At 43.7% G+C, this 11,000-nt stretch overlaps 1 protein-coding gene and 1 long non-coding RNA gene across 3 annotated transcripts; one reads left to right on the top strand and one right to left on the bottom strand.

Moving 5' to 3' along the window:
• Window positions 1-275: 275 nt before the first annotated feature.
• LOC116256836 (cation/H(+) antiporter 15-like) lies at window positions 276-4,042 on the bottom strand. Its single transcript, XM_031633345.2, has 3 exons — window positions 3,802-4,042; window positions 2,299-3,273; window positions 276-1,767 (listed from the first exon to the last, which is right to left on the bottom strand). The coding sequence occupies exons 1-3, from the start codon at window positions 4,024-4,026 to the stop codon at window positions 550-552; spliced, it is 2,418 nt and encodes an 805-aa protein (XP_031489205.1). The 5' UTR covers window positions 4,027-4,042; the 3' UTR covers window positions 276-549.
• Window positions 4,043-6,051: 2,009 nt separating this feature from the next.
• LOC116256837 (uncharacterized) lies at window positions 6,052-8,260 on the top strand. Of its 2 annotated transcripts, none has more exons than XR_007573734.1 (4): window positions 6,052-6,190; window positions 6,470-6,588; window positions 7,601-7,660; window positions 7,755-8,260. It is a non-coding gene; the product is annotated as an uncharacterized LOC116256837 (long non-coding RNA). The 2 variants fall into 2 exon arrangements; XR_007573735.1 differs by having other exon boundaries at window positions 6,101-6,231.
• Window positions 8,261-11,000: the final 2,740 nt, after the last annotated feature.

Genomic DNA, 11,000 nt, shown 5'->3' with positions numbered 1-11,000 from the left:
TGGTGACCTTTACATGGGATGTGACTGACACCAACTTCACAAACTTTGTTTAATTTATGTTAATACTTTCATGTATTGATTGATATGAGTGGACGATGACTCTAATTATCTAGAGTCACCCAATCATTTTCTAGTGGCGTCTATGGATGGTGGGGAGAAACAAAAAAAAAAATTAAATTAATATTGAATGATGAAAATGTCTCTCATTTTTGTTTAACTATTCATTCATTATATTGAATTAGACAACCCCAATTAAATGGGTGGGTGATATTTATTACATTAAATTAAACAACCCAAATTAAATGGTTGGGTGACTTTTGACATTTAATTTAACTCTCTTTCTTCCTTTTTCGATAGAAATTTCTACTCGTTCTTGCGGTGAACTGGGCATCAGTTAAGTGGGATGCTGTGAACTCGGTAGTCAAGAGGAATTAATTCTACAGATTGGTAAGAATCAACGCAAAGCCGAGTGCCATTAGAAGCAGAAATATTGATCCTATTTTTATAAAGAATGTATGATCAATATGAAGGGGCCAAAATTGCTGTTCATTATAGGAGCTCAACGTCTGTCCCTGTTTCGGTCCTGTGCAGCTGGACGACTATGACGGATGCGGTAACGGAGAAGTCGGAGGCAGCGAGCACATCGCCGAGCGGTCCGAGCTCCGGCGTCTCCTCCCACTCTCTCATCCCACTGGTCACCACCGAGGAGGTGTGGCCTCCGCGGCCCACCACGAAGAGCGTGTACAGGCTCTCCAGCTCCCCCAGCCTCGTCACAGTCTCCACCCCACTCGACACGTACTTCTCCACATAACTCGCGATCCCCGCGGCCACGTACCTCTCCCTGAACGCCGCGATGCACTCCTCGTCCGCCTCCGCCTCCTTCGCCGCCTCCGCCATGCTCCCCGCACTGTCCGGCCCCACGTTGAAGGGGGCCAAGGACGAAACTCGCGACGAGGGCTCACTCCTGGCATCCGGCAGGAATCGCACGATCGAGAGGCTGATTCCCCTGTGCTCCGCGAGCCTAGCGGCGAACGCCATGGCCTCGCGATCATCGGGCCCGCCGAGGAAGATGGCGGCCACATGGTGGGAGACCTGCGTCGCGGAGAGGAGGCTGGTGCCGCCGAGGCCGCGATCGACGAGAATGGCGATGGAACAGGGGGCATGACGGAGGACCTTACGGTGGACGGACTGGAAGCCGAGATTGCCGAGGTCCATGCGGCCGTCCACGCGCTGGTGGCGGTGGAACGGCAGCACGAGCAGGGTGGCGCGCATGTCCTCGGCGGCGTTGCAGACGTCTTCGTGCATGGTGGAGAAGGAGGAGGCGGTGGCCATGTGGCGGACGACGAGGCCGTCACCGGCTTGCTGGTCATAGGAGCGGAAGGTGGCGGCGATCTGGTTCTGTTGGTCCAGCGCTTCCGTCGACGTCACCACCTCCATGTGCTGCTGGTTTTCCTGGTATACCAGCACCGTGTTGGAGTCGTCGGGCAGCTCCACGAGATGCATGGCGTAGACCATGAGCTTGGACTCGGTGGGACCGCGCAGGCCCTCGACGAGGTTGACCATGCTAGGGACGTCCCTCTTGTCCTCGATGCACGCCAAGACTCGGAGCTCCAACCGTGAGTCCATCCATTGCAGGGCCATCCGCGGTAGTGGGCTTGTGCGCCGCGCCTTCCGCACGATTGTCATGACCAGCAACGGCGCCAGAACGTCGGTCCCCAGGATGGCCAATATTATTTGAGTGAAAAGCACCGGTTCTAGTAGTCCGTGCTGCACATATGAATATACAGATGACAAAAGTTTTTCTTTTTCTTTTTTTTTATTATTAGTAAATGCAAACAACAAATAGTCATGTATAGGAAGGAACCACCTAATTTTAGTTTTGAAATTTTAATAGCAATCAAAATATAATTTTTCAAAATGTTTATATAAAATAAATGATTTTTTTTAAAATTTACAAATAAATTTTATTTTTTAAGGAAACCATGACCTGCTGGCTTTTTTGCCTTTGCTTTTTATAAAAGAAATCACAGTTATCCCAACCATATAATCATCTAATCAAACATTATTTTCATAATCTAACATTAATTCATATTTTTTTCTTTTTATTTATTTTTTCAACCAACCAAATATTTTAGATAGACAACTTTCATTAAATAGCTGAATGACTTTATAACTGGATGACTTAAATAGTTAAAGTTGTCATTATATATATATATATAATATGACATAATATAATGGCTCTAGTTTTTTGAAATGTTTTTGTAAAACTAAAGAGAAAGAAAGAGAGGTGTGACTTACGTCGAAGCAGCGCTGAGCAACGACTACATGGACGTAGCCCTTAATGCTAAGGAGAAAACCTAACACGGCGCCTTCGTCCAAGGGTATTCCCATCCTGGAGCAAGCCACCACCGTGCCGACCAGTTTCCCCATTGTGATGAGCGTGATCAGCAGCAACAGCACGCCCCAAGCCTGCAGGCTGTTCATCGACGCGAGGTCGACGTGCATCCCGACCTTCAGCGTGAACACGGGCAGAACAAGGTAACTGCACAGGGCATTGCACCTGCTCTTCACCTCCCTCACCAGCCTCCCTTCCTTGTGAAACACCAGCCCCAGCAGAAACGCCGCATAGAAGGCGTCCGCTCCCACGGCCTGCCCGAGGAAGATGGCCACCGACTCGAGCAGAGCCAAGATCATGAGGTGCCCGGACTTCATCCTCTTCCCCTCGGGGTTCATCCGGTTCACCCACTCTGCCCCCCATGCTATCAGCCCCCGTAGCAACAGCAGCACCACGATGAAGGCGACGGTGCCTTCGGGGCCGTGGTAGCGGCTGATGGCGGTCGTCGCCTGGGTGATGGCGAAGCCGAAGAGCAGCAACGTGGAGAGGTCGCTGAGCAGGCCGGCAGAGACGGCCAGCCGGCCTATCCGCGTCCTTATCAGCTTCAGCTCCGTCGACACCTGGATCAACACCGGGGAGCTTACGTTGGAGAAAATGAGGCTCCAGAAAACGGCGAGGAACAGGGAGTGTGGCATCTCGAAGGCTTGGCTCAGGTAGAAGAAGCCGCAGGCGCTCGTGAGGGCGACGCTGAACAGGGTGGCGCCCGCTGCGACGCTGAAGGCCCCAAGGTCGGAGTTCCAGAAGGAACTGAAGCTCATGTCCAGGCCCATCATGAACCCCAGCACCGGCAGGCCGTGGCCGACTAAGAGTTCCAAGCTTGTGGATGAAGAACTGTACAATGACTTCATGGGACTGAGGAGGCTCAACACCACGACTGCCTGCAACCATGCATCACAATACAGAAACCCATTACAAGCTCGTACTTCAGGTGAGCATGAGCAGAAGGGTTGAAGTCTTTCCAGGGCTACCTCAGAACTTAAATATAATACAATATACCTATGAACTATAATATTATGATCCCAATATTTGTAATCTAAAAAGGTAGCGCCACATGATAATTGAATTGACAACTAAGCTCACACTGGTTTGCCAACACCCCGTTACAGGCTCATATTTACATTGTCAAATTATACAAAAGGCTTAGTAATCTACAAAAAGGTAAATCAGATGATTTGAATGCAATTTTCTCGTGTCAAAACCTAAGAATAGTAAAAATGTTTTTCTAGTTGGGCATCAATCACATTTTTTTAACATTGAAATATGAGTTTCCTAACTGTATAAGACAGGTGACAAGCTTTTTTATCTCTCTATATTGAATACACAATAATGCAATACTAGTGACATAAAATTTAGTTGAAAGAAAAAAATTATGCTGCATAAGCATATGAGGAAGGAATATATGATACCATCATCTCTGCAACGAAGAAAGGCTGGCCGGTGCGTCTTATAAGGAGGTGCAGCAGATGGATGAGGGTCAATGGCACCCCGATTTGTAAGACAAGGGTTCTAGTCACGATCTGACCGTCACCGGTCTCGCCCCGGGTGCTGCCACAGCTGCCCTGCGTACTATTGACGACCACAGAGTAGAAATGATCTCCCCATGTGGCATTTACACGGCCGTAAGACCCCATGTGCTTCTTCTCCCCCTTTCTGCTTCTCTTTCTCTCTTCCCACCTTCCTCCCCTTTCTGCGTTCCTCTCTCCCCACAATAATTTCGCGTGTCGGAGCACCTCTCTCCTCTCTCTCAACTAAGTCTGTGAGAGAGAGAGAGAGAGAGAGAGAGAGAGAGAGAGGGAGAGAGAGAGGAGGTGGAGATTGGTCTCTAGATCTGCAGTTTGGTGATGGAAGAGTTGGGAATGCTTGAGGAGAAAAAGAGGAGAGCTGGTCAATTATAGCGTGCTGGGTGGTCGAATTTGAGCAGAGAAGAAGAAGAAGAGCCTTTGGCCATAAATAGGGAAAAGAAAGCGGAGTTAGTTGGAACAGCACCAACTTGGCCATCACCTTCCTGTCACCGCCACCTTCTGCTTCTCTTTCTATCTGAAGGGCACCGTTGTCATCTTGACGGTTCCTGTAATGCGGTTGGTTTTTAGTTAAGCGAGTGATCAAACAGCCGAGCGTATCTGTATCGCCTGGGGTGACAAATCACCGTCACTCCATCGCCAGTTATTTTCGAAAGATTCATTCACTAGAATCACAGGCCTGTCATTACGTTTTCTATTTCGAGCCATCCTTTTGTTCGGATATGGCGGCATTGACTTCTATGGCGCATAGGGCACGACGTTACGGAACATACCCATTTCAGCGGGCGACGCGTCGCTGAAGAGGGAGAAGCATCGCGGGCGACCTATGCACGCCATTGAAGAGGCCGCTTCTTGCCGGAACTGGGGCTTCGCTATTGAAGCAGAGGCGACCTGTCCAAAAAGTCGGTTCGCGCGCTTCTTCTCCCAAAAGATGTCTTGCGGGCGAAAAGTTGTCCGACTTTGGCTTTCGTCGATGGACGACGAAGAGAAGCAGCCCGTCGGCGATCGTACGAGCGATTCACGCTCAGGCAGCCAGAACACGTCCGGAAGCAGATCGTCGCAGGAAGGATGAACAGAATAGCGAGCTGCTCAGAAGCGTGGACGTTCTCTTTGGCTCCGTCCTTCGTGTACCAATCATTCTCCAGCAGGCATCGGAGAGACGCCGAAGCCCAAGAAATCAATCCCAACCGCGTCCTCTTTTCATTCGCCGTGCGCTACTGAATTGCCTTGGCCCCAGGTTCGAACCCGTCGATCAGCCTCCGGCGTCGTCACCGGCCCGGGTTCAGTTGCAGGACGACTAAGATTGGATTTAGTAACGGGTCCTAGCGCGATTGGGAAACCGTTCCTAAACTAGAAGCCCCTCTTTCCTATATGTGCCTCTCGGTTTCTCCCTCCCATTCACTTTCTGTCTGCGCCTTTTCTCTCTATCTCTCGGTCTCTGGCTCGCCGCCTAAGGCGATGGACATCGCGACCATATCGCTCCTGTCGTCAACTCTCCCACAACGTGAAGACGTCTGGCCAATCATGACCTTCCATGCTGGTGCCGCGATAGGTACCCTCATTTTCAATTCTCATTCCCCCGTGTGCATGTTACTGCTCCTACGGAATTCAGGTGCAGTCCCTACTTCTCTATCACAAATTGTGAATCACACAGAGTCTCCTGATGTCAGTTTCAACATTAGAGAAATCAGGAATACGCGTCGATTATGTATATCCGTTTTCAAATGTATTGCTGGGATGAATCGTCACCTTCGATTATGCTCATTCGCACTTCAGATCGTTGTTATGATGGATTTTAACTGCAAAATTTAACTCTATATGCAAGTAGAAGATCTTAGGGACTTGAAGAAGGGAATTTGATTCTAAAATGGGGCAATTTATGGTAAAATGTTTTATGTATTGTTTCTGTATTTATATTTGCATTTGGATGTTTACTCTTTTGGTTCTTTAGAAAAGCAATTGAAAATTGTAAGCCAAGCAGTGATCTTTTGCATATGTCGCAGGAAACTTTAGGGCTTGCATTTAAGGTATGGCACATACGATCTTTTCTGTTCTTTCCAGCCTTAGCAAGATCTTATTTTTTTACGATCAAGTTGAGGCCAAAAGCCACAATAAGATTAAAGGATGCTGCAAAAAGTGCATCTTTGCATCAGAAAACCCACATTCATGCAGAATTAATGGAGAAGCAAAGCACCCTTATGAAGAAAGCACGGTTCCAGTTCAGGTTGCTTGGCCAACTTCGAGATTCTCTCTGGTTGAGTACTTTAAGCACTGGGTATAGCTCCTGTCCATACTGCTGTAGGTATTAGGCTTAATGTAAGTCCCCTTGGTTGCTTTCCTGCACTGAATTTTCCTTTGAGAAAGTCTGTCAACAATGAAATAATTATCATCGTCTATTACAGATAATTCTTAGTGATTTCTTTGAATTTAACTTATTGTAGTTGATAGCCAATAATGACAAGGATGAAGCACTTGAATTTCTAACTAGATGCTTTGGGAGCTTGTTAGTTATTGTATATTATAAAATTTTTGACATGGTTTGAATTATGTTCAGGTGGGGGACCAGATCTGGAGGTGGCAGTGGTGGACTTATTCAAAGGGTGCAGTCTGCTGAGTGGCTGAAGACACTTGGACCTAGTATGGAGTTATAGAACACTTACTCAAGGATTGAAGGTAACCTTCTTATTGCTATTGCCACCAACTGCACTTTATTTCTGTAAATTATTCGTAAGATCTACACATAGTACTAAGTTAGGGGAAACATGAGGGAAATGTGGAATCACACCATGTGGCTACCTCAGAATTTCCGTGTTTTAAATTGCATTCTAGTTCATATTTAGTTTCTGGACAATGCAGAATCTAAAGTGTTGCTGCAGAAAATACAAGAGAGGTTTTGCCTCGCCAAACTAGACTGTTACAGCTTTAGTTTTGCACATTTTCCTTTTCGTTGGGGTCATTCTCCGGGAAACTCTGTTTCTTTTAAATTATTCCGTCGGACTCCTCCCGATCAATCTCTTTTCTCTCCTTTGATAAACGTTCTGGAATTAGCAGTGTGATAATCAATTATTTAATAATAGAAACATTCCTGGGTAAACATAAAGATTATATTGACTGATTACAGTCGCTTAATCAACTTAATTTAAAGGTGGATAGTAGATACAATGAAAAATATGACTAATAACAGTGAAATACATAAAACCACAGTCAAAACAAAATGATGGCACTAAGGCCAGGTCAGAAAGAAGATGGAGAATGCAAAAAATATTAATAAATCACTAATCAAGCTGTTAAAACAGTGTGCAACAGTGAATGAATGATGACTCATTTATATAAAGCAAAAAAATAATGAATAGAATAAAAGAAAGAGGAAGGAAGGTTGAAAAGGAACTGGCCAATAGCCCGTTGGAGCTAGCCAATAGCAAGCTCCAGCCGAGCTGAAAAAAAATGGAAAAAATGCAGAAAAACCAAAAAATAAAAAATCTGAAAGTTACATGATACTCCTATATATAAGTATACATATTAAAGACATACATACATACAAGCACACACACGCACATATAAGACATATACAAGTAGTTACAAGATATCTTCTAACAGACTTGTATCATCTATATCTCTGTTTTGGCACAATTAGGTAGGTTCATTTCCGACCACTGAAACGTTATGTTGGTCTTCTGTAAAACAGTCAATACTTACCAGGAGGCAAGAAAACAGCTGGCGTCAAGCTCCATTATTAGTGTATAAGGTAAAAATGATTTGGTGAGTGAAATAAACATTCTTTGTGCCAATGGGGCTCTTCATTTTCAGCTGAGGTTGGAATCTTTGTATCTATTTTGCAGCTGTGGGTGAAACCTACTGAACTATTAGCTCATGACCACTGCCTTCTTGGCTCCTTTTTGTTGTGTTTGACGTTGTTTTCTCGAATGGTGGTAAGTTTTGGTTAACCAAATTTTGGCCTTCACCATTGTGACATCAAGTAATTCCAAGTTGAGTGCTTTGCTCATTAAACTCTGTAGCAGCAAACTTTTCCCTCTCTGTTGTGGTAGATGTCATGCGCCGACCTCTGCCATCAAGATGAAAGTTGTCGTTTCGCTGTCCTGCACTACACAAACTCATCAAAACTTGTTAGCTCATGAGTAGATATCATCGGCAAGACAATTTGCTTGGCCTTTTGTAAGGAAAATTCTTTTCATCAAATACCACATGGTATGAGATGTACACCTTTCCGGTGGGTGGATACATGCAACTATATCCTTTATACTAGTACCCAATAAACACACTAGGCAGACTTTTCAGTTCAAATGTATTTTTGTTATAATCTCCAAAGAAATGGAAAGCATATACATCCAAAGCTGTGGCATTTTAGAGAATATTTTTTCATAAGGAGCTCTTATTTCAAGTGTTGGCGATGGTAGACAATTTATTAACCAGGTTGCATGGAGAATGCCTCAGCCTAGAAATGCATTGGAAGATGGCTGTGGAATAGGAGTGAAATTCCAATTTCAGTTATGGATCTATGGCGTCTCTCGGCCATACCATTTTTTTTAAGGCATCTTTGGATTATAATGAACGATTCCATTCATTTTCAAATAAGTAGCCAGAATTTCAATTAAATTTACCACCCTCATCAGTTTGAAAAATTCTTGTTTTTCGTTTAAAATTATATTTTGTTGAAAATTAGGGCCTGTATTCACCAAATATTTTGAACAAGTTTGATTTGTTACTTAAAACATAGCCATATGAATCTCGTGCATTCGTCCACAAAAACAGCCTGGTAGTATAATCCTTCATGGGAAACAATAGGTGCTGGCCCTGAGAGATCACATCGAATTCTTTCAAATGAAACCTGAGAATGCTCTTGAACATGAAGAAAGGCAATCTACACATTTTTCCTGCCTGACAACTTTCACATATATGCACTGATTTTTTTTAAAGAAATGACTATTTTATATGTTTCTGTAAGAAGCTCATTACTGGAGAGTGTGTATGTCCTAGCCTCTCAGGCAATATGCTCATGTCTGCATACTTAGACTGACTGGAAAAGAATGCCTAATCGTCACCATGCCGAAGCCCATATAGATTGCTCAATCTACTGCCCATCGCCACCAATTCTCTTGGTCACTTGGTCCTTTACCACAAAACTATTAGCAACAAATAAGTACAATATGGCATTTCTGATGTCAATTGACTAATAGATAGAAGGTTCTTGTTGATTTCAGGAACAACCAACACATTATTAAAAGCGAAAGTCTATGCACAGTTGGAATTTTGTTCGTTCTCATGTGTATAATGGTGTTATCACTCCAATTTTTTTTCAAAGGCTTAACTCAATTTATTCGAACCATATTTTCATCATTTTTCAGTTGATAATCGATTTGGATCTAATTTCAGATCTTGGGCCAAAGCTCACCAAGAGCAAACCCCTAGATAAATATCTAAATCCAAATCTCGACCCTGGATTCAAAACAAACCTTTAGATCCAAATCTTGATCTCTGATCCAAAACAGACCTCTAGATTCATATCCAAATCAAAATCTTGACCTTAGATAAAGACGAACTTCTAGATCCATATCCAAATCTAAATCTTGACCCTAGATCAAAAATCAAATTCTAGATCCATGTCCAAATCCAAATCATGACCCTATATCCATGTCCAAATCAAAATCTTGACAGATCCAAAAAAACTTCTATATCCATATCCAAACCCAAATCTCGACTTTAGATCCAAAACAAACCTTTAGATCCATGTCCAAATTCAATTCTCGATCCTAGATCCAAAATGGACTTTTAGATCCATATTTAGATCTAAATGTAGCGTTTAGATACAAAATCTAACTTTAGATCCATATTTGGTTCCAAATCTAAGTCTTAAATCCAAAATTCACATCTCAATAAAAAATACAAAGCTAAAGTCTGTAATCAAACCCAACAAGTGAAATCAAACCCAAATTAGGAAAATAGAACCACAAAACCACTCTATGGTCCAATTAGATCCAAAACCATAGTTTGGATCCAAATCAAAAATTTCAAATCGAAATTCAAAGTCGAGACCAAAATATCAATTTCCAACACTCTTTAGCGCCAGGCACGCGCACACGCACTTCCCCCTTGCTTTGCAACTCAACCTTGCATCTAAAATTTTAAAAATGTGTTTTGAGCCCAAAACACCTGTCTTGCTCATGATCTGAGCCATGGCCGTCGATTGGAATGCATCCGTGAATAAGCAAACCTGATCCGGACCTAAAACGAGACTAGAACCACCCAAAACAAAATGGGATACACCTTAATCAAGAGACTATTTACCCTTCAAAATTTTATTTAAAAAAATAAATTTAATTTGTTTTTAAAGTTAGGAACTACCTTGGGAGGCAAACCATCCCCCCCCCCCCAACCCTTTATCGGACCCCAAAACCTCCCCAGTAGAATGCGAGTGAAGTCATCCGATTAACATGTTGCCCCGAGTCCGCCAAAACCTGAAAAAGGAAACAACTGAAGGCTTGCAGTATGGCAACAAGCCAAGAAAATACCAAACCCTCTTAGGTATGACTCAAATATGAGAACAATCATAAAAATAATCTATCATTATGTTGTCAGGGCATAGTCACATCATTTGCCAAGAAGGCCCCTAACATAGACCACGACGTGTAAAGGTCACTCAATGAACACAGTAACACAATTTCAATTACATGCAAGACATGCTTAAACATATCATTTCATTCACAATTACAGCATTCACATCTATTTCATTCATATACTTTTCATTTTCATTAACTTCAGTGAATATTGACAGTTCATGTGGGTGCAAATATAGGCACGTATACACCATGGGCGGCCCATAGCCGAGAGACAACCCCTATGGTAGCCCATAACAGTATGAATTCATTCATCCGCTGCAGTGGTAGAGCACTCGTCCATGGATGTGTGAATTCCAAGGAGAGATACTCAGTCTTCCCAATGGCACTCAGGTTGGGAAGGCGGGAGCCCAACGCTTTAAGCACAACACACAATAGTACTCTGGGGCATTGCACCACCTGCGCTCAGACAAGACTAGTGGTGAAAGCAGGACGTCTCCCAAACACATTACC

This window comes from Nymphaea colorata, chromosome 6, assembly GCF_008831285.2.
Source record: "Nymphaea colorata isolate Beijing-Zhang1983 chromosome 6, ASM883128v2, whole genome shotgun sequence".
Lineage (NCBI taxonomy): Eukaryota > Viridiplantae > Streptophyta > Magnoliopsida > Nymphaeales > Nymphaeaceae > Nymphaea > Nymphaea colorata.
Note: the sequence above shows the minus strand (reverse complement) of the source record. Positions and strands in the feature narration are given on the sequence as shown.

What these genes read in the sequence shown, in the direction of transcription:
- LOC116256836 (XM_031633345.2), bottom strand. Translation starts at nt 4,026, where the DNA reads ATGGGGTCTTACGGCCGTGTAAATGCCACATGGGGAGATCATTTCTAC. An exon ending in TCTTCGTTGCAGAGATGATG is followed by an intron (nt 3,274 to 3,801) that starts GTATCATATATT and finishes GCATGGTTGCAG; the next exon opens with GCAGTCGTGGTGTTGAGCCT. An exon ending in TTGCTCAGCGCTGCTTCGAC is followed by an intron (nt 1,768 to 2,298) that starts GTAAGTCACACC and finishes TCATATGTGCAG; the next exon opens with CACGGACTACTAGAACCGGT.